Raw genomic sequence first — 23,361 nt, 5'->3', positions numbered from 1 at the left:
TTAGAGTGAGGGGTGATCAAATACCATTAAAAGAAAACTCTATTTATGGGAATTTTGTTTGGGAGTTACGTCGCATGGCCGGGCAATTGTCAGTTAAATCGACGCAGTGCCGAATCGCAAAAAGTGCTCTGGTCAGGAAGGGGGTAAATCCTTCCGGGTCTGAAGTGGTTAAGGTAAACCGGGGGGGGGGGGGGGGGTGGGAGAATTATTCTTTTTGTTTACAATTATCAAGTGTTTTCCTTCCAATTCTGATATGTTGCCTTTATGTACAGTTGGTGGCATTATATGATATTTATGAGCCAGGGGGTGGAGTGATGGGGAAACTGTATATTTTATATTATTGTTAGTCCATATTGTGGCTCACTAATGAATTCTAGGCCTCCACATCCTGGTCAAGGAGCCATATAAGGACATAGCATAGCTTTATCGTATACCAAAGGAATGTTATTGTTAACCACTTCTGCCCCTGACCATTTGGCTGGCAAAAGACCAGAGCACTTTTTGCGATTCGGCACTGAAATACCTCAATCAGTAAAAATAGTGCAATACTGCATTATGGTCACTGGGTAGAGCCAAGGAAATCAGTGTATGAAATAAAAGATGACCAAAACTCTGTGAAAGCTTACGCCACAAAATGTACTCAGCCAATGAAAGGTAATGTCTCCATTTTTATTTTTCTACTGCTATCAATGGCCAACACGGTACAACACTTCATCCATGTCTTTGGTGATCTCTGATCTCCTTATCAACTGTTTCTTCCATGATGAAGATCAGCCATGGAGTATATCTGAGGTGTATATCAGGGTGTGCTTCTTCCCCACATGAGAGCTGTGATGTCCAGCAACATTCATATAGAAGACATTTCCCACACTCAAGACACTAATACACCTCGAGGGTTGTGTGGGGTCCCTGATGTACAGGAAGAGAGGACTTCAGTGGGGAACAATTTCTTCACTCAGGACAGGAAAGTGGCTTCTCCCCCACGTGAGATTTCTGATGTCTGTAAAGATTTGACTTCCGTGAAAAACATTTCCCGCACTCAGGACAGGAATACGGCTTCTCCCCCGTGTGAGATCTCTGATGTGGGACAAGTGCTGATTTCAGTACAAAACATTTCCCGCACTCAGGACAAGAATATGGCTTCTGTCCCATGTGAGATCTCTGATGTGCGACAAGATGTGATTTTATTACAAAACCTTTCCCGCATTCAGGACAGGAATACGGCTTCTCCCCCGTGTGAGATCTTTGATGGGTGACAAGATGTGATTTTATTACAAAACTTTTTCCACACTCAGGACATGAATATGGCTTTTCCCCTGTGTGAAATCGCTGATGTGTGACCAAACGTGATTTTATTACAAAACATTTCCCGCACTCAGAACAAGAATACGGCTTCTCCCCCGTGTGAGACAAGTGATGTATTTGAAGATTGGACTTTTGTGAAAAACATTTCCCGCACTCAGGACAGGAATACGGCTTCTCCCCTGTGTGAGTTCTTTTATGGACAATAAGATTAGGTTTAGAATGAAAACCCTTCCCGCACTCAGTACAGGAAAAGCTCTTCTCTGTTGGAAGGACGGCCCCGTCCCTCACAGTCTGAGGTTCCTCAGGATAAGAGGAATACGATGGTCCATCTACACTGTGTGGTGCCGGATGGACATTTGAGGTAGTCGGGTTTTCTCCTGGACTATACTGTGTGATGTCCTCATCTTCTACTTTACAGTCTGGAGACAAAGTGAGACAATCCTCTGAGGTTTTCCTCATCTCCCGTCCATCTACTAAAATAGAAATACAAAGATTATTACTAGACATGAGCTGATTGGTTCCCCTAAACCAGGACTCCGCCCACATCAGGCAGCTTGGTCTCTGAGGATCTTACAATTCCCCCCTCAAGGTAACTAGTAAATGGGTCCTCTGATCTCCTACCAGATCATTTCTTTATTCATGGACCTTAGTCAGAGAGTGAGGAAACAACGAGAACTGTCTTTTATAGGAGTGACAGTGATGAGGGGATTATAGGACGAGTGTCCCCTCCCCCTCTATCACTCATTGCCATCTTCCCAACACAAGAAGTCCTGCACTTCCTTATTTAGTCCATGATTTAGTCATGAATAACAGCGGGGCTGAGCCCCACCAGAGGTCAGAGAGTGAGGATGGGGGGAGAACAACCAAGATGAAGACTGGACTGATCCTGAAGACCAAACACAGATTATACAGTAACAAAGACAGGCAACTGGTAGACAGTAAGCAGCAAGAACTAGTGGTGGAAAGGTTCCAAACAGCAACACTGATGACTGTCTCTATGCTGCGCCTCCTCCTCCAGAACCTCTCCCTGATGCTAGGCACATTCTCCCTATCCAGTGGGTTCCTTTCCTTCACCTAACCACACGCAAAATGTGCACCAACTGCAGTGAGCTATTGTTTTTTATAAGCATTGCCTTCACAAAAGATGTCCATGTTGGTCATCCAAGCGGCAGCGTCCAATCGGACAGCAGCCCACCCAATGACATGTACAGAGAACTAAGAGGAATGTGCATTTCTCATATTCTCTATTCTCCTTGCAGCGTGGTTGCATCAGCACCACCTGTGTAGGGAGATCAACCTACATGTGCCCACAGATGCTGTTCTTGGCATTGACTCCCCTACAATAATAATAAAACTGTGAAATTCAGAAAGTCAAACAGATGATTAACAAAAGAATGCAATAATGGCAGGCAGTACATTATACAATGTAATCAGTATACTTGGCTGGCAATTGCTCTCGGTTAGACAGGGGAGGCCCGTCCATTAAAGGGCCACCATGCAGGACGCCGGGTGCATGGATTCCAATGGGGGGGGGGGTGTAATTTTTTTTTTAAGCATTTTGTCAGAGGTATTGGGGTTAAAGAGAATTAATTTCTAAGGCCTATGAATATCATATATATATATATATATATATATATATATATATATATATATATGTAATTCCATGAGCAATTTAGCAGCCATTTTGTGTTTACTGGTAAAAGGGTGAATGTAAGTTCATTGTTTATGAATAGGGTCTCTTACAAGGGATGTTTAAAACCTAATCACCTATTCTCCCAGATTGTGAATTTTGAAAATTCCAGACAGCCAGATAAGGAACTAGCCTTGAGGCCTGTGTTTATGTTATAACGAGATTGATGACTCATGTTTCAAGGGAACAATGAACTGAGAGAAGCATATTTTTTCCCCCTTTCTCCTATAACTGAGGAAATGGGCCTATTCAAAAACTGTCTTAGAAACAAGCCTTATTAATTACAAGAAATTGTATTAGCAATAATTTCTATTATATTGTCATTACATTATATTAGAGCAATTATATAACTACTTAATTTAATAATTTTACATATATACTGTTTATGTATTTTTACAAAATTCATACATATATTCATGAAAGTGTTTAATTATTGTATACTTAGATACAAATGAGCATATATATTATTATATATGAGCATAGCAAGTTTGAAACACTATGAATATCCAGGCACTCCTGCCAGTTTGAAATACCTGTCCAGTTCCCGTAGCGTAGGCTCGATAGGGGGATGTACCAGCGCCATCTCAGCAAGGCTAGTCCCGCTCCAAGGCAATCCCTCAATAGGGAACAAGATCGATTCACGCTCCAAACGGACCCAGAGTTTATCCTCCACGTGTCTGCACCAGTCTACCGTCCTACTCATGTGAACCGTCGTATAGTACAATGGAGGGTCCGGGAGCCCCCCCCCCCCCCCGTGCTTTGGTCATTGGAGCAATGCTCGGCTAAGCCTCGTCGGTCTATTCCGCCACACGTACTTAATGAACATGGAGCGCAACGCTCTAAAGAAGGTTTGGGGGACCTTTATAGGTAGGGCCTGCATAAGGTATAATAACCTTGGCATTATGTTCATTTTGAGTATATTACACCTACCAAACCAGGAGGTTGCCAAATTTGACCACCTTTCCAGGTCTGCGGTGAACGTCTTTAAAGGGGGTTGAAAATTCAGCCGAAAAATAAAGTTTGGGTCCGGGGGGATCTTGGTGCCCAAATATTGGATGGCTTGGGTCGCCCAGCGGAAGGGGAAGTTTTCACTTATATGTTTCTGGGTGTTGGAGGATAAGGAGACATTGAGTGCCTCCGATTTCTGTAAATTAATCTTGAAATCTGAAAGCGCTCCGTAGCGTCTTATTTCCGATAAGAGTACCGGTAGAGAGGTGTGAGGCTCAGAGATATAAAACAACAGGTCGTCTGAAGTCTAATGTTTTGAAGGAGGGGCTCAATGGAGAGCACGAATAGAAGGGGAGACAGCGGGCACCCCTGCCTTGTACCGTTACTAATTGTAAAGCGAGCTGAAGTGGCCCCGTTAACCCCAACTACCGCTGAAGGGGGACGAGTAGAGGGCCGCTATCCAGGAAAGCATAGGAGGAGGCAGACCTAGGTGTCTCAGGGTGGCCAGGAGAAAAGGCCAGCTCACCCTGTCAAATGCCTTTTCGGCATCTACAGATAGAAACATAATCAGGACTTTAAGGCGCTTGGCTCTGGCTATTACATCAATAGTCCTCGTGGTGCTGTCTCTGGCTTCTCTACCGTGAATGAAACCCACTTGATCCAGGGGCACCAGTCGCTGAAGAATAGGTGCCAGCCGCTCCGCCAGTATTTTTGTGAACAGCTTGAGGTCGCAATTCAGTAATGAGATAGGCCTGTAACTCGAGCAAAGTAGCGGGTCCTTCTCCGGTTTCGGTACGACCGAAATACTGGCCTGAAGAATGTCCGGGGGGGACATTCTGGCCTTCCAATATGGCATTGAAGGCAGCGATAAAAGGCGTGGTTAGTAGGGGTTGGAATGCTTTATAGTAAGGGACGGTAAACCCGTCTGGGCCAGGCACCTTGCCCTTGGGTGAGCCTGCCAAGGCAGCCCGATAACTCTTCCAGGGAGATCGGCTGTGAAAGCGTCTCCACTTCTTCCTCCGTAAGGGAGGGTAGGCTCGCTGACACAAGGTAAGTTTCAATGGCTTCGGATCGGGCTTGGGGGCTGTCTCCCGATGACTGGGGATGCAGATTGTACAGGGCTTCATAAAAGGTACGGAAGCTCTCTCCGATACCTTTTGAATCATGGATTTTGGAGCCCGTGGCGGAAGAGATGGCCGGTATATAGGACGCATTACGTTGAGCCCGTAAAGCGTTTGCTAGAGACCTACTACACTTGTCTCAGAATTCATAATATGCTCTACGAGTCCACAAGAGTTTGGTTTTAGCTTGAAAGAGGGAGTGTTCCCTAATTTTTTCTCTAAGTTCCCCTACCTCTGCCTCCAGGGCGCTATTTGGATGGGAATTGTGTCGTTGCTCGCATGTATGTAACTTGGAAATAAGCTCAGAGAGGGCCTTTGATCTGGCTGCTTTGAGTCTATGTCCGTGTTTAATAAGAATACCCCTTACATAGCATTTGTGGGCAGCCCAGACCGTGAGGGGATTGGGGACAGAGTCGTTATTGTTCTCAAAGAAGCGCTCTATTTCTCGGGTTATATCCGCGTGCATCTCCGGGTCTTTCAGAAGGGACTCATTTAGCCTCCAATAGGTCGAACCACGCGGCTCGGGTAGCAGGTTCAGCACCATGGAGATCGGGGCATGATTCGATAAGGCTATATGACCTATCCGAGCATCAGAGACTAGAGGTATCGTACTGTGGGCGACCAGGAACATGTCTATTCTTGAGTAAGAACCATGGACTGCGGAGAACGTGTAATCCCTCTTGTGTGGATGGAGGGTGCGCCAAATGTCTATCAAACGGTGGGAGTGAAGCAACTCTCTAATTTGGGTACGCGTTCTTGCAGACAGGGCAGAGGCCCCTGTCGACGAATCCTTGTGGGGATCAATGGTGAGGTTAAAGTCACCACCCACAATCAAGGTTCCCTCTGAGAAAGAGGCCAGGGCGTCCAGGCAAGCGTCTAGGGCCGGGAGCTGATCTACATTCGGCATGTATAGGTTCGCGAGGGTAAAAGTTTTTGAGTGGAGTGTACCCTTAACAAAGAGGTACCTCCCTTCACTATCAGTCTGGAGGTCTATTAGCCGTCACGGTACAGTTTTAGCAAGGAGGATACACGTGCCCTTCGACTTAGAGGTAGAGGAAGTGCTATGGTATGCCAGGGGGAAGGGTTTGCTGTAGAGTTTTGGGATCTGGTCTGACCGGAAATGGGTCTCCTGGAGGAAGACTACCTGAGACCTCATCCGCCATAACTCCGCCAGGCAGCTAGACCTTTTTTCAGGAATATTCAGTCTCTTAACGTTCCAGGAAACCAACTTCAGGGCCATGGCGGCTGCTGTCCCGGGCCGGCGGTCCCCACCGGAGTCAATTAGAAGAAGAGAGCGAGAGAAAAAAAAAAAAAAAGGGGGGGGGGGGGGGGAGAAAAAGAAAAAAAGGGGGGGGGGACCGGAGGATGGAAAGGAGGCAAGTCAAGAAGCAAACATAGGGAAGGACTAAGAGTAGTCCAAGAGAAAAAAGGGGGAGGCGGGGACGGGGGTGTGGGGAGGTCGGGGGAGTACTAAGTCTCCAAATGGAGAGTAAATGCCAATCAAGGCAGTTGGGCCTATTGGGGGGAGGAGGTAGGGCACTTCAGAGATTGGATCCCGTCGGTACTGTACCACCTCAACAGCCTGCAATCTAATGCAGCCCCTGTAGGGCCTGCAAAGAGTTAGTCAGTATCTCAACAGCAATCGAAACATAGAAGAACATGGCGCTGCATACCATGGAGAACATTCAGCAACATAAAAAAAACAATACAAGTACATGTAACCAAAACAGTCCATTCAACCCAGAGTGTATAAACATTTGGACTACCCAATTACCCTCCTCCCGCCGTGTTCCCTCCCCCCTGCTGGTCCCACCGCAGGGGAGGGGCCGAGCAGGGGGGAGTAATCGTGTCTGCCATCACCATTGAAGACCCTCTCCGGCAACGGCCCAGGCCCGGGGGGGGGGGGGGGGGGGGGCGTGCCCCGCAGGTGGGAAGGGAAAAAAAATAAAAATTTGGTGGGGAAAAAAAAACCCCATACACCAGCCAGGGGCCTCTTTAGACACCATGTCTCCTCCCTGACAAACCCAAAGTTCCTCAAGTTCTCCATTGGGGCCTCGTTTGGGGCCGTTTTCCTTTCAGCCTGCACCCCTATACCGGAGGTCCTCCCTTACCTGGGATAAATACCAGCATAAACAGGAGGCTGATCAATAAGTCCCAGGGAGTCTCCGATTGATGGCAAGTCACCATCAGAGGCCATGGGGAGGCTGGCTGAACCGTGGGTCCCAAGTCTCTCAGTGGCAGGGAAGAGTCCCGGGGGAGGGGGGGGGGGGGGAGGGCAATGCAACATATAACAACAGTGCCAGGAGGGTCCTTGGTTCCCTGCATGTGTTCCGCGGGGCATGGAGGCAGTCTTATTTTCGGGGGCACTTCAGTACCCTCCAGTCCAGTCCTATGCCCCAGCCGGAGAGGTAGCTGAGCAGTGCTTTCAAACCCAGCCCCTACCCCCCAGCTGGCAATGTTCCCCGAGTTCGGAGTAAGTCTGGGTGTCACTCTCAAATAGTGTCCAACAATAAACAAACGTCTCCAGGTTTCAAAATGTAAGGTGTTGCTCTACTTACTCAGGGTTCATGGTCCTGAGGTGCTTGCGATCTACGGCGCTGGGACCGGCGATTCCGCCGCGATCTCTGGGGTCTAGCTGGTAGGTTGGTCGTTGTGGCCATAGCATTTTGAGGAAGAACAAAAGCCAGCCAATCAGGAATAGAAACCGGTGGCAGCCCCAATGTTTCCAGGAAAGCCGGGACTTCCGACGGGTGACGCAGGGCGTAGCACCGACCACCTTTGCGTAAGATAAGATGGAATGGGTGCCCCCACTTGTAGGGGATCCTCTGTTCGTTTAGTTTCTCCAGGAGGGGTCGCATTTGAAGGGTCCTCTGAGAAACATCTGGTAGCAATGTGATTTGGGCTCCGTCAAAATCCAGACTACCTTTGTGCCACGCTGCTTGCAGGATGTCCTCCTTCACCGAATAGCTGTGAAGACAGCAAAGAACGTCACGCGGTCTGCCCTCTGCGGGACCTCTAGGGCCCAGTGTTCTGTGGACCCTATCGATGGTAATCGGGGTTTCTGCAGGGCAGTCTAAGCAGTTATTAAAGATGGCTGTGACCGTAGCCTTAAGGTCTGCCTGTCCTGTCGCCTCGGGCAGATCCCCGATTCTAATATTGCGTCGGGGGTTGCGATTTTCAAGGTCATCTAATAGTAGTTGCAGCTGTGCGACCCTGTCTGTGAGGGTGTCCTGGGTGTCCCGCATACCTGAGATATCTTTACTCAGGGCTGTCACATCCGTCTCCAGAGAGAGTACCCTTGTGGTTGCAGCTGATACTTCCTGCTTAACCCCTGCTATCTCACTGCTCAGTGCTGTTTCAAGTCTGGTCACCATGTGGCTCAGATCATCTTTGGTAGGCAGATTTTGTAATAGGGCCCACAGGGTTCGGTCCACAGCAGATGCAATAGGGTGGGACAGCTGGGCCTCCCTCTGTGTCCCTGAGGTGTGTGCAGGTTGGCCGGACAGTTCTGGGGAAAGCAGCCTGCTCTGGGAGGGCCCCTGGGATGCTGTTGAGCCATGCTGGAACCAGGGTGGCAGACCACTGTGCTCCGGGCTGCCCAAGGAGGCCAGGGATAGCGTTCAGGGAAGGCAGGGAGAGAGGTCGCTAGGCGGAGAGAACGGAGGCAGATCGTGGCCCCGTTCTGCTCTCCCCCCTCCTCTCTCAGGCACGGCTAGTCCGGAGGCGCCCGATGCAGCGGGCGCCATCTTGGCTGGATCCTCCGTGGAGGCTGGGGGTTGGAGCGGGATCAAATACCTGTCCATCTCTCCTGTAATTTCCTCCGTCCATCGGGCTGTGTCTTGCCGCTGTCCGTGGCTGCTGGGGACGCTCAAATGTGCAGTATGGCTGTGTTATTAGGCTGCCGAGGGGTCACGGACCGGGAGCTCAGGAGGCTTGTGTCTTCACTCTTCCATGCCGAGACCACGCCCCCTCCAGTGTTAATTTTTAAGTCAAAATTTCAATTTAGTTTTAGTCTTTTGACTAAAATGGCATTTTAGTTTTAGTCCCATTTAAGTCTGACTAATATGCCATTTTATTTTTAGTCGTATTTTAGTCATCTCAGTTGTTTTAGTCATATTTTAGTAGACTTAAATTAACACTGCTCTGGACGTGTCCTGGTGACCCGAGACACTCACGTGGAGCAGGTTTGTAGGTTTATGCTTTTGGCAGAGGAAACATTGTATATGGGAAAGATCAGGGTCTTTTTCATTAATAGTAGCCCACTCGGTCAGTGTAAGGCCATGTACACACGGGCGGATTGTCTGCCCAACTAAGTTCGTCAGACAATCCGACAGACAGTCCGTCCAACATTTGAATGAACGGACTTGACCACACACGATGAACAGACAGTCCGCTGAAAACTTGCGTGATGACGTGTACAGCACGTACGACGGGACTAGAAAAACGACGTCCAATACACTGCAATGCAACCTTCGGCCGTGTAAATCCTTTCTGAGCATGCGCCATACTTAATCCGTCCAACTTGCCTACACACGAGCGGACTGTCCGCTAAAACCAAGTTTGGACGGACAAAACCAAGTTTGGACGGACAAAATTACGGAAATTCCGAAAGACTTAGTCCGTCAGACTGTCCACTGAAAAAGTCAGCTGAAGCCCACACACGAGCGGATTGTCCGCTGAAACACGGTTCAGCGGACTAAGTTGGGCAGACAATCCGCCCGTGTGTACGCGGCCTAAGGGTTTCAACAACCTTCAGGAATGGTTCCGCCTGTTGGCCACTGGAGAAGTGTGTAGGACAAGGTTGTGGAGTCAATACAGGGGCCACTTCCAAGTCCTCTTAACTGACATAGAGATTTTCACTTTTCTTGGTTACAGGCATAGTGACTTCCATGTCTTCCTGTTCCCTAGCCACTGCCGCAACCACTATATCATTAAAAGTTAGGGAGGGTTGAGACTAGGGTTACACCGATATCACTTTTTGAAGACAGAGTACAAGTACCGATACTTTTTTCAAATACTTGCCGATGCTTTTTTCTGACACTAATACAGTATGTAGCACTGATAGGTGGCACTGATGAGGCATGGACTGTATCAGTAGTTTATTTTACAATTTTATTTTTTACAATTTATATATTTTATTACAATGCTTTTTTTGAGGGGCTTTGGTGAGATAGCAGGAGTCTAAACAGACCCCTGACATCTACCCTTTGAGACAGAGAAAGGGACTGAGGACACAGATTCCCCAGTCCCTTCCTCAGCATTGAAGATGAATGGGCAGGAGACAGCGGCACAGTTTTCGATGCTCAGTTATGAATGAACAGTCAGTGATCACCGACTCTGCATTTGGAAAAGGAAGGAGCCGGTAAATTACATATTTTCTGGCTCCTTCCTACGCTCTCCATCCTGACAGATCTGGGACAAGGGGGGACTGGAGGCGTGCACTGGGAGCTGAAGGAGGATCCAGGGAACTGAAGGAGGAAACGGGAGATAGTCGGGGGTGATCGGTGCTGTGGTGAGGGCAGTTACAAGCACCGATCTCCCTGTATAGCTTTCAATGAAAGCAGCTGACAGCCACAGGAGAGAGAGGAGGAGAAGCGACTGTCAGCTGCTTTATTGAAAGCCATAAAGGGAGACTGGTACTTGTAACTGCCCCCACCATGGCACCGATCCTCCCCGACTGTCCCCTGTGTTGTCCTCTGGCTCCCTAGGTCCCCCTACCTCCTGCTGGGAAGTATTGGATTAGGCATCGGAGCAATTGTACGAGTACAGGTACTCTTGCAATTGCTCGGTATCAGCACAGATCTAGTATCAGTATCGGTGCACCCTAGTTGAGACCATTCCTGTAAGGCACGTCGGATAGGACCCGCACTCACTCCTCCAATAAACTGTTCTCAAAGAAGTCTATCTGGGGACACCCTTGCAAGTCTTTTTCTCCAATCACTTCAATACCTTCTGGAGGGCTACAGCAAAGAGAATAAGGCTCTGAGGATGAAGAAGCTGTGTCTCAGCTCGGTTAGGGGTCACGTTCTCCCTGAATAGGCCAGCTAACCATGTTCTAAGCTGGCGCGTGCATCCTCTGGTAGCACAATTACTGCTTGGCAAGCATCATCTTCTAAGCAATTAATAGCCAGTTCTGCAATCAGCACGGAGGGTACAGCAAACAGCACTCTCCAGACCCTCTTCCAACTCCATTTTGAAGACATTAGATCTATTGAATTTGGGCACTAGGGCCAAGGCTGCTCCCAGTGATACCATGCTGGTGCCCAATCCCTCGTATGTGGCAGCCGCTGAATGGGGCATATCCAGCTGGCTTTACGCCAAGTATAGGCTGGGGGGGCAGACACCCTAAAGGAAAAAAAACGGCACACCCTGAGGTTGATGTTGCAGAAATTGCATTGTAAAAGAGAAAATTATGGTTTAGAACTGACGTTAACACTCACAGATTATACAGCACTTGTGGAGAGCGGTGCTGGAAAACTGCCAACACCTGGTGCAGAGGGCAGCTGGTAGACAGAAAGCAGCAAGAACTAGTGGTGGAAAGGTTCCCTGCAGCAGCATTAATGATCGTCTCTATGCTGTCCCCCCTTCTCTGGAACCTCTACCTCATGCTAAGCACTCTCTCTAATTCCAGTCCTCACCTAATCACACACATAATCTTATAAGCACAGCCCTCACTAAAGATGGCCACAGGGGTCATCTGGGTGGCAGCATCCAATCAGACAGCAACCCACTCAATGACACATACAGAGGCCTTAGAGCAGGGGTCAGAAACCTGTAGATTACGGCAGATGATTGGTAGATCGTGGTCTGGGCTTGCTGACCCACCATCCCAAAGCATCAGAGTGCAATGCAGAAGGAATACTCTAGTAGGGAGCAAGAGCCTCATAATCCGATGCCTCCTCTGTAGTGCTCGCTCCTGTCCCATTTACTTGAATGGGTCATGATTGGTAGGTGGTAGCGTGCACCAAAAGCAACAGGGGGCTTAAGTCCTGCTGTAGCATGTGTACACCTTTGGCTGCTGCCTCAGCAGCTAAAGTGGGTAGGGATTGGGACAGTAAAAACCACAACTCAACCATAGGGTTTTACTTGTGAACAAGCCCTAATGCCGCGTACACACGATCAGATTGTCCGGCGGACTTAGCCCGGCGGACAAACCGCCGGACTTTGAAGTGGAGGTCCGCCAGACTTTCCGAACAAGCGGACCTGCCCACACACACAAGCGGACTTTTGGTGGGAGTCCGCCGTACTTTTGAAAATGAACGGACTTGCCCACACGGAAGAAAGTCCGTTCATTTTGAACGCGGCTCCAGGTAGCCAGGACTAGCGAAGGAGGTCAATGTCTTCTTGCCGGGCCTCTGCGCCTTCTTCCAGCTCTTTTACTAGCGGTGGCCCGGTCTTCTATCGCCGCCGCCTTCTCTTCTTCTTCTTACTCCTTGAGATGTTGACTCGACGCCCTCTCTGGCCGCAACGTCAGGGACGCGGTGTGCGGCGACTTATATAGGGACATTGCCGGGTGATGTCACCACCCATTATGATGTCACAGTCCCAGCATCCTCTGGGACTGTGACATCATAAGGGGCGGGGACATCACCCGGCGATGTCCCTATATAAGTCGCCGCACACCGTGTCCCTGTCATTGCGGGCAGAGAGAGCGTTGAGTCAACATAACGCGGCATAAGAGTGCCCCTGCCGAATGCAACTAAGGGCTCAACTAAAAATGCAGTAAGCACTGCTGGTCCTCTAAAAAGCAATCTGAGCATGTTTGACAGGTGGTAAGGAGGAGATATGTTGTCTCCACCACTTGATTTAAACCCATGATTGCCGTGCAATGCACACAATTGCGACACAATAGTATGAAAATGACAGATTTAAATCTGGTGTGAAGTGGCGACACTGCCCGGTGATCTTTGACTTCTCCCATGCTGTTCAAGTAGATCTCCACCTCTTTAAGGTTACCTACCCCTGCCTTAGAGAAATGTGCATTCCTCTAGTTCTCTACTCTCCATGCAACGTGGTTACAACAGCATTACCTGTGTAGGGAGGTCAACCTACATAAGCCTACAAGTGACCCCGGGAGAAATGTTCTGTCAGACCCAGGCATGGAGCATATTACCCAAAGCACATGCCCCAGGTGCCAAGCAACATTGTGCTGCCGGCTGAATCCTAGAGTCTCCATAAATCCAGTCTAGATACATAAATTATGTCTGCGACACAGAGAAGGAAGATTATCCGAGAGAAATACAGAAAATACAGGACGGGGAACACAGCTTAGGAAGGTGACCAGGGGATTACAGGCTGATATTACTCATACTCTGGACCAATCAGTGAGCGGTATGGGTGGAAAAATGTATTTGGTGTTAATGACCCACCTGTGCTGATCTCTGTAGGAGTGTCCTCCTCTATAAATGTCCCCGTTATTCCATCCTCCTCCATAGACTGCTGATCATCCCTCACATACCTCTCTTCTTCTTCTGATTTAACTTCAATTTTTATATCTATCAGATCTTCACTCTAAACCAAGAAAATATCAACTGTAAAATATAAGCGGACATAAAATGTCCACACATTGCTCCCACAAGTCCATATTCTAGACACTCTGTCCCACCAACCTTGTAACAGTGGGGGATGGTGTGATCTTCCTGTGTGGAATCCCGGGAATACAGATGACGGGGACATCTCTCTGGTGGGTTCCTGGTATTAGGTGGCTCCATCATATCCTTGTGTCCTTCTGATAACTCCTCCATCACTCCATACTCCTCATCCTCCTCTTTATACTCTTCTTTAACATCAATATTATCATCCCCGAGGATTCCACTCTGAATATATAATAAAACATTCATTGTAACAAACTTGCTGTGTATAAATCAGAACTACCAATAATTGTCAATCATCTACCTGATGATGGTGGGGGATGGTGTGACCTTCCTGTGTGGAATCCCGGGAATACAGAGGACGGGGACATCTCTCTGGTGGGTTTCTGTGGCTGGATGACTCCGCCATGGTGTCCTGGTACAGATCATGTTGTTCTTTTAGAAACTCCTCCGTCACCCCATCCTCATCATCCTCCTTTTTTATCTCTTTTTTACCCTCAACTTTAGAATCTCTCAGGTTTCCACTCTGAATATATAATAAAAATGACATCAATGGTAACAATGCAGATAATGTACAGATCCTAATGATACTATCAGTGATTGTTCCTCATCTACCTGATGATGGTGGGGGATGGTGTGACCTTCCTGTGTGGAATCCCGGGAATACAGAGGACGGGGACATCTCTCTGGTGGGTTTCTGTAGCTGGATGACCCCACCATGGTGTCCTGGTACAGATCTTTGTGTTCTTTTAGAAACTCGGATTCCTCCATCACCCCATCCTCATCATCCTCCTCTTTTACTTCAACTTTAAAATCTTTCAGGTTTCCAATCTGAATATATAGAAAAAATACATCAATTGTAATGATGCAGATAATATACAGATCCTAATGATACTATCAGTGATTGTTCCTCATCTACCTGATGATGGTGGGGGATGGTGTGACCTTCCTGTGTGGAATCCCGGGAATACAGAGGACGGGGACATCTCTCTGGTGGGTTCCCATTACTGGATCCATCTGTAGGAAACACACACACTGACTGAATACATTGTTTCTATGTGTTTATCAGATGATGGGGGATCTAGGTGGAGCCTCCGTACTGCTCTCTCCTTTACAATAAAGTCTCCTCTTACCCGGTGATGTGAGGGGCGGCTGATTGTCCATCATGACGTCCTTGTAGAGATCCTTGTGTCCTTCTAAGTACTCCCACTCCTCCATGGAGAAATAGACAGTGACATCCTGACACCTTATAGGAAACCGACACCAGTGTTAATTTTGGCTGCAAGTCTTAGGAGTAAAGTGTCATTTTAGTCCCATTTTAGTCTTCTGCAAGTGTTTTAGTTGTAATTAGTCAACTAAATCTCCAGTACATTTTAGTCGAATAAAATCGAATGTGTTTAGTTAAATAATGCATTATTTAAGCATTTCTCTAGGATTTTAAAACTCATTATACACTCCTGGAGTTAAAAAATGAATATCATGTTATTATTTATGGTTTGAACAAACTACACAGACACAGATTTAGCCGTCTTTACTCTGTAAAACCAAGTTTCGTTACAAAAATATTGCTTTTTTGGGTCACATGGCTTCATTCCTTGCTAGAAGTGCATGCTATTTTTCTGTTGTTGAGAACAAGTAGCCCAAAGCCCACTCACACACTGCATAGTTAATTAAATCACTATGTGGACAAATGCTTGCACGAATGGGACATACAAAAGGGGAAGATCCAAAGCATTATAACAGATAATAGGAGTAATATGGTGGCAGCATTTAAACAAACTACATGCAGCAACAGCAGCAGAACCACCCAGCTCTAGGGAGGAAGACTCCCCCATGACAGAAAGTGACTGTGAGACCACAATGAATGATCTGCAGTGAGCCATTTTTATTATTCTTTTACATGATGACACTGCAGTCAATGATCAAATGGATATTATTATTATTATTCAGGATTTATATAGTGCCAGCAATTTACGCAGCGCTTTACAATATAAATAGATATGAAATGAATGATCTTGGGGCTGTCTGCTCTACTGCTGTTATCTTTGTTATTTTTCTACTTTATTTATATCGCTTGTAAAATTATTCCCATAGGATGTTGGACTGGACACAATGAGGGTTATTTACAAAAGGCAAATCCACTTTGCACTGCAAGTGCGCTTTGAAGTGCAGTGACTGTAGATCTGAGGGAGACATGCAAGGAAAATAAAAAACATAATTTTATCTAGCAAATGGCTGGATGATAAAATCAGTAGAGCTTCCCCTCATTTGAGATCTTCCCCTCAGATCTACAGCGACTGCACTTCCAAGTGCACTTGTAGTGCAAAGTGTATTTGCCTTTCATAAATAACCCCCTATGCCTAGTCTCGTCTGCTGCATGGAGGCAATTGGAAAGTGTTAAAAGATTCTTTGAAAAAGCAATATCAATAGTGAGCATCTTCAAGTCTTCCATTCCATCAAAACACTGAAGATATTGGAGCATTGTGGCCTTACTCTTTTAAATGAATGCCCCACACGCTGGTCAAGGAATATTACTATAGTATGTAGCACTTACCCTGAAGGAGCGGCTGATTTTAATGGGCTCACCGTTAACTTCTCTCGCTCTCTCCTCATGTCTAGGGGTTCCCGTGGTAGATGGCCCAGAAACTTTAGAGACTGATGACAGATCCGCTTAAAGGGATTTTTATTTGCAAAAACGTAGTTAACAACAGTCTCTAGTACAGGATCAGAGGGTTAGGTGAAAAGTCCAGGTACTCTTATGCTGCGTCCACGATCGGAATTCCGGCCAGAAAAAGACCGATGAGAGCATCGGAAAATGCGACCGTGTATACGCTCCATCGGAATTTAGCTGTCCGAATTTCCGCCAGCCTAAAATTGATAGCATGTTCTCAATTTTCCCGACGGAAAAACTCAGAAATTCCGATCGCGTGTATGCAATTCTGACACGCCAAAAATCACACATGCTCAGATTCAACTACGAGACAAAAGTTATTGGCTACTGGCTATTGAACTTCCTTTTTCTAGTCCTGTCGTACGTGTTGTACGTCACCGCGTTCTAAACGATCGGAATTTGGTGTGACCGTGTGTAGGCAAGACAGCTTGAGCCGAATTCTGTCGGAATTCCGTCAGGAAAACCATCAGAGCTTTTTCCGACGAGAATTCCGATCGTGTGTATGCGGCATTAGTGTCAAAGTCAATAATAAAGAACTTTCTTACTTTGACTAAATCCAGAGAATAGCCATTCACAGCTGGATGTTCACTCAAGTTGGACAGTCCCTCTCTCACAAGGCCTAGCAGCCGACAAGGTGCTTAAATCAGGAACAAGTCTCTGCCACAGACTTTGTTGTAGAACATAAACAAGGAAACCTGAATACTTGTAGAACACTCGCGTGGTACCAGTATCTTTCAGCCGATCCGGCGATACCGCACGAGATAGGATTCACTTTGGTCCTTCAGCTTTACCAGGCTCTTGCTAAGAAGCCAACCCTTGCGTGGCCTTCTTCTGAAGAGTCCTCCCCTGGATAACTACGAAGTTGCTGGGCCTCTCCACAACTTGAGATGGCACCGGACCACCTCCAAATCCTTTCCTTGTCTCGGGCTAGCCAGCCCTGAGACGTAAAGTCAGGTGGATCCACACCCCAGGCCATAGGCGCCCTGGGGGCTGGTCAGGAGGACCAGGACCATGGAGTCAGAACATACTTCTGGACCCCGAAACACGTGACATCCGCATCTCAAGGACCCTCTCCCAGAAAGCACAGCAAGAGTGACACTCCCACTGGGCTGGCTCTGAGAGAAAGTAACCTTAAAGCACCCAACCAGACTGTGTTACCATGCCTGCCAGAAGAGACAGCACCCCCTATGGTCAGGCTGAACACCCTATAGTCCAGTCAGACTGATGCTGAGGTCCAAATTTGGAATAATTATACCCAAACCAAACTGCAGTTCAGACGTAACATTAAATTTCAAAAACATAGCGTGTGCTCTTCAGGAGTCGGCGCTACAAGTACATTCAAGATGATCGAAAGACTCCTCACTGAAGTGAAAGAGTCGGTCTGGCAAATCACAAACAACCTGGGATGGGACACAGCTTGCTTCCTAGTTAAATGGAAAAAGCTCACATCATTGCATGACCTACTGCTGTCTTTTGCGGAGTGGAACCCTCCAGAGTGACACCATGCCCATGTCCGTGCCCTCTTTGATCTACTCTACTCAGCCACCTTGGAGGACTTTAAACAGAACACTAGCTACCAAGACCATGCCACAATTGCACAGAGGATGAAAGAGAATGTGTACCAGTGTTTTGCTTCTTTTTTAGATCCAAGTAACTGATGAAATGTTCTAACCAGGGCTTGCAGCAGCAGCTGCTTGTTTTTTGTCAAATCTGCAGCCTGTAATGCACAGTTGCACACACACAGTGCTCTGAACGGACGGAGGTCTGAGGGGAGGCCTCAGGCCTTCTGTAATTGTAATATACTACACACTCACAGTCTGCTCTGGGCACCTGGTGGTTTGGTCGTCTCGTGAGTCGGGAGTGGGACAGACTCAGTCTCGTCAGGAGTTGGGAGGCCTCCGCCTGGCTGGCCTGTTATGCTCTCTCACTCTCAGGTCTCCGGGACTGGCAGGAGTCTCCTCACAGTGCGCTTGCTTGCTGGGAGTGGATTACGAAAGCAGATGGAGCTCTGTGAAAAAACAGGAAGTTAGTTCACGAGGGTAAAATGCCCCGGCCTCACATCTTCATCCCATTTTCCTAAACGATCTGATTTCCGACATAGTTTTCGTCAGCGGATGAAAATGTGCTGTACTTTTTGTTTTCGTCACTGTAAAAATGCAGCTGCCAAAAACGTTTTTGTTGACAAAATTAACACTGCCTGACACACACAATGATACAGTCACCATCCAGACACATCCCTTGTCTGTTACTGGATAATGTCCCAGAATGCCCAGAATCCTCCTCACCTCTCCTCCATCATCTCTCTGGTGACTTCTAGAATCTTCTTTGTATTTCTCTATTCTATCAGGGAGGGAGGTGGAGGCAATGTGATGGTCATATGATCTCCAGACTTCACAGGAGGAAAACTCTAGATCTGAACACAAAGAGCAAAATCAAATGATATTCCCAGAATCCTCCTCACCTCATCATTCAGGTCTCCATTTTATTAAAGCCCCAATTTAGGGTGAGATATAATTTACCCACACAGGACCCCCACACTACGCAGGATAAAAGCTTGTTGCAGATATTCTGAAATCATTACATACAATGCAGGACCAACAGTTCTACTTTGCTATTGAGAACGCCAAGGGTCCGCCCACATCCTAAGAGCATCAGAAAACAAAAAGAGATGGAGGGACATTGGGGGAGGAGCTGTGAGGTCAGTGTGATGTCATAGGACATATAGACTCTGGATGGAGGGACATTTGGATGGGGAGATTTGAGGGGTCCTCTATATGAAGCTCCCATGCAAACCAAATCATTGTTCCTGGGTGTGTCCTTCCTCTCCTAAACTGAAGAGTGAACTTTGACCTTCACCATACAGAAATCTGTCAGGAATGTGTGAAAGTAAGCTCTCATGTGATCAGGTGACGTGCGGAGGAACGGAGTGTAAATAGCAGACAATTTTCTCCGGGGCTCCTAATGGTGGGGATGGATTTTGCTGAGTGCTGGTGCCAAGTTTCCACCCCCCAGGATCACTGCAGGTGTGGAGAAAAGCTGTGTAAGAGGATATGGAGGAGAGATGAGGAGGAGATCCAGGAATCAGGATAAAGGTCAGGACAAGCAACAGACGAGCGCATCCAAGAGATGAAGCCGGGGTCACTACACAGAAAATCAATCCAAGGAAACAACAGGCAGGACGAGGAATAGCAAGAAGGAGCTCAGAGACAAATGAGAATATTGCTCAGCCAATGGGAGATGATCTCAGCATGACTTACATAATGAAGGAGATGAGGGGGAGGGGAGGAAGTCACTTATGGTGACCATAGAGACATGGAAATTCAGCTGGTTCAGCAGGGATCGGTCACATTTCCATCCATGTGTGGTCACTGCCGGATAAAAGTCACTCCATCAGCGGCTGCAGCCAATAGCTTCATCACTGATCTGTGTATTCTGAGAGCGGAGGAGCGCCCCCCATTGTCAGAATACAATAGTGCAGAGGGGAGGATTCCCCCATCCCCCTCCAATGTGTGGATGGGGGAATCACTTCCGTTTTTTCTTTTCATCCCGCTGGATGAACAAAAACTGAACCATGTATGGTCAGCTTTGGAAGGAAGATATATTCATCATCAACTGATCCCCCTGAAGGGGTTAATCTACATATTACCTCCTCTGCCGCCAGATCCAGCTGTGTCTTCTCACTACGTCTTATAAAATTGAACTTTCTGTCTGTACCTGACATCACTTCCTGTCTGTATTCCATAGAGACTTCCTGTCTGGGTAGAGATGAGATCACCATCTTGTGGAGATCACAGGAACTGCAGCTAAAGAAACATCTCATAGTGTGAACACTATCTTGTGCTGTGTATATGAAGAGGCAGATCTTTGAGTGTGTATGAAGAGGCAGAGCTCTGAATGTGTATGAAGAGGCGGAGCTCTGAGCGTGTATGAAGAGGCGGAGCCCTGTGCATGTATGAAGAGGCAGAGCTCTGAGCGTGTATGAAGAGGAGGAGCTCTGAGTGTGTATGAAGAGGAGGAGCTCTGAGTGTGTATGAAGAGGCAGAGCTCTGAATGTGTATGAAGAGGCGGAGCTCTGAGCGTGTATGAAGAGGCAGAGCTCTAAACGTGTATGAAGAGGAGGAGCTCTGAGTGTGTATGAAAAGGAGGAGCTCTGAGTGTGTATGAAGAGGTGGAGCTCTGATCGTGTATGAAGAGGCAGGGCTCTGAGTGTATATGAAGAGGCGGAGCTCTGAGTGTGTATGAAGAGGAGGAGCTCTGAGTGTGTATGAAGAGGTGGAGCTCTGATCGTGTATGAAGAGGCAGGGCTCTGAGTGTATATGAAGAGGCGGAGCTCTGAGTGTGTATGAAGAGGAGGAGCTCTGAGTGTGTATGAAGAGGTGGAGCTCTGATCGTGTATGAAGAGGCAGGGCTCTGAGCGTGTATTGAAGAGGCGGAGCTCTGAGTGTGTATGAAGAGGAGGAGCTCTGAGTGTGTATGAAGAGGCGGAGCTCTGAGTGTGTATGAAGAGGCGGAGCTCTGAGTGTGTATGAAGAGGCAGAGCTCTGAATGTGTATGAAGAGGCGGAGCTCTGAGCGTGTATGAAGAGGCAGAGCTCTAAACGTGTATGAAGAGGAGGAGCTCTGAGTGTGTATGAAGAGGTGGAGCTCTGATCGTGTATGAAGAGGCAGGGCTCTGAGTGTATATGAAGAGGCGGAGCTCTGAGTGTGTATGAAGAGGTAAAGCTCTGATCGTGTATGAAGAGGCAGGGCTCTGAGCGTGTATTGAAGAGGCGGAGCTCTGAGTGTGTATGAAGAGGAGGAGCTCTGAGTGTGTATGAAGAGGCGGAGCCCTGAGTGTGTATGAAGAGGCGGAGCTCTGAGTGTGTATGAAGAGGCGGAGCTCTGAGTGTGTATGAAGAGGCAGAGCTCTGAGCGTGTATGAAGAGGCGGAGCTCTGAGCGTGTATGAAGAGGCGGAGCTCTGAATGTGTATGAAGAGGCGGAGCTCTGAGCGTGTATGAAAAGGCGGAGCTATGAGCGTGTATGAGGAGGCGGAGCCCTGTGCGTGTATGAAGAGGCAGAGCTCTGATTGTGTATGAAGAGGAGGAGCTCTGAGTGTGTATGAAGAGGCGGAGCTCTGAGGGTGTATGAAGAGGCGGAGCTCTGAGGGTGTATGAAGAGGCGGAGCTCTGAGTGTGTATGAAGGGGCAGAGCTCTGAGTGTGTATGAAGATTAGCAGCTCTGAGTGTGTATGAAGAGGCGGAGCTCTGAATGTGTATGAAGAGTAGGGATGAGCTTCGTGTTCGAGTCGAACGCATGTTCGACTCGAACATCGGTCGTTCGTGCGTTCGCCGAATTCCAAACGTTTGGGCCGTTCGCGGCAAAATTCGTGTGGCCCACAATGCACTGCGATGGCGCAATGCATTGCTGTCTCACGATTGGCCAAGCATGCACTGTGACCCCGCATGCTTGGCCAATCGCAGCGCCAGCAGCGAGGAGAGCAATGGTTGGCCACAGGCATCCTGCCTGTGGCCAATCATAGCTCAGGCTGTGTAGTGCACGCCCCACACTATATAAAGCTGCCTTTCAGGCGGCCTCGTGTAGTGTTTGTTAGCATCTGAAGCAGTGGGTGTTCTGTGTACCTTCAACACAGTTACACACCAATCGTTTTTGGCTGATTTACTATCTTGCTCTTGTGTAGTGGTTACTGTCTGTGCCCTGACTGCAGTATACACCACTATATTCACCTCACCTATATAGCTAGTGATCTAGCTTTAATAATAGAGCTTGCAGTCAGTAGTGTTAGTGCGTGCTGTCTGCGTGCTCTGTACCCAGTACATACCACTATATACACCTACATAGCTGTTCTCTATTTGGGCCCGATTGTCATCTGCAGGAGTTATTGGAAGTTGTGTGTGCTTCCAGCACAGCACAGTATACATCTGTATATACCCCTTTAACTCTGCTGTTTTCTGGTTATTGACTGCGTGCCCTGACCGCAGTATACACCGCTATATTCACCTCACCTATATAGCTAGTGATCTATCTTTAATAATAGAGCTTGCAGTCAGTAGTGTTAGGAGATAGTGCGTGCTGTCTGCGTGCTCTGTACCCAGTACATACCGCTATATCCACCTACATAGCTGTTCTCTATTTGGGCCCGATTGTCATCTGCAGGAGTTATTGGAAGTTGTGTGTGCTTCCAGCACAGAACAGTATACATCTGTATATACCCCTTTAACTCTGCTGTTCTATAAAAAAGGCATCTGCAGGAGTTAGTGGGTGTTGTGTGCCTCCAGCACAATATAAACTACCCAACTACTGTTTTACCCAACTCCCTTCAGGCCATTACCATGTCTGGAAGGCCAGCAAGGAGAGGCAGACAGGCGCGAGCCGATAAAAGAGGGCAAGCAGGCTCTGTGTCTAGAGACAACAGTGCTGGTCGTGGACGCGGTGCATTGTCATCAGCACGTGGCCATGGGACATGCTTGTCCTTCTTTTCTGCAGCTGGACATGTTGAACCGCAACATGCCAACGACTTGGTAGAGTGGATGACCAAGCCCTCTTCATCCTCCTCATCCTCTCTCACCCAGTCTCAGATAAGTAGCAAAGCAGCTGCCAACGCATCGTCTTCCCTCCTCTCAATGTCATCATCAGTGACTCCTTCCCTAGACCCACCACGTCCTCCTGAGGAGTCTCCTGAACTCTTTGAGCACAGTGTTGGGTACATGCTCCAGGAGGATGCCCAGTGTTTGGTGGGCTCTGATGATGACACTCAGCTAGAGGAAGGCAGTAGCGTGAGCGCAGAGAGAGGGGATGCTCAAGAAGGACAGCAATCTGGCAGTCATGTTCCACAAGCTGCAGCATACTGCCAGGTTTGCTACAGCGATGAAGAGGGAGGGGATGATGAGGGCACTGACTCCACGTGGGTGCCTGGAAGGAGGGAGGAGGAGGCACATGTCCAACGAGGCAGGATGCCCTCCGGGGGCCAGCTTAGGGGCAGCACACCGACTGAATCACACCGCAGAGCTCCGCCTGCGCAGAGTGCTTCCTCTGCG

The 23,361-nt window shown here is 48.0% G+C and overlaps 2 protein-coding genes across 3 annotated transcripts in view; one reads left to right on the top strand and one right to left on the bottom strand.

Moving 5' to 3' along the window:
- Positions 1-19,986, bottom strand: part of LOC143989630 (uncharacterized) — a 96,993-nt gene extending 77,007 nt beyond the window's left edge. Inside the window, exons 1-9 of one of the 2 annotated variants that reach the window (XM_077489874.1) lie at positions 18,612-19,879; positions 18,141-18,334; positions 14,789-14,901; positions 14,575-14,672; positions 14,271-14,486; positions 13,960-14,181; positions 13,674-13,880; positions 13,434-13,575; positions 649-1,778 (exon numbers count right to left, since the gene is read on the bottom strand). In XM_077489874.1, coding sequence (XP_077346000.1) covers positions 952-1,778; positions 13,434-13,575; positions 13,674-13,880; positions 13,960-14,181; positions 14,271-14,486; positions 14,575-14,672; positions 14,789-14,873 — 1,797 coding nt within the window. In that variant the 5' untranslated portion in view covers positions 14,874-14,901; positions 18,141-18,334; positions 18,612-19,879 and the 3' untranslated portion in view covers positions 649-951. Of the gene's footprint in view, positions 1-648; positions 1,779-13,433; positions 13,576-13,673; positions 13,881-13,959; positions 14,182-14,270; positions 14,487-14,574; positions 14,673-14,788; positions 14,902-18,140; positions 18,335-18,611; positions 19,880-19,972 lie in introns of those variants that run through there. The other variant, XM_077489877.1, reaches the window with a different exon arrangement.
- The window catches only part of LOC143986879 (uncharacterized), a 1,041,669-nt gene that overhangs the window by 868,332 nt on the left and 149,976 nt on the right, over positions 1-23,361 (top strand). The gene's annotated exons all lie outside the window — the stretch shown is intronic.

This window comes from Lithobates pipiens, unplaced genomic scaffold, assembly GCF_037356315.1.
Source record: "Lithobates pipiens isolate NorthernLeopardFrog02 unplaced genomic scaffold, aLitPip1_a1.2 Scaffold_18, whole genome shotgun sequence".
Classification (NCBI taxonomy): domain Eukaryota; kingdom Metazoa; phylum Chordata; class Amphibia; order Anura; family Ranidae; genus Lithobates; species Lithobates pipiens.
The sequence above is the reverse complement of the archived record's forward strand: the minus strand, read 5'-3'. Positions and strand labels throughout refer to the sequence as shown.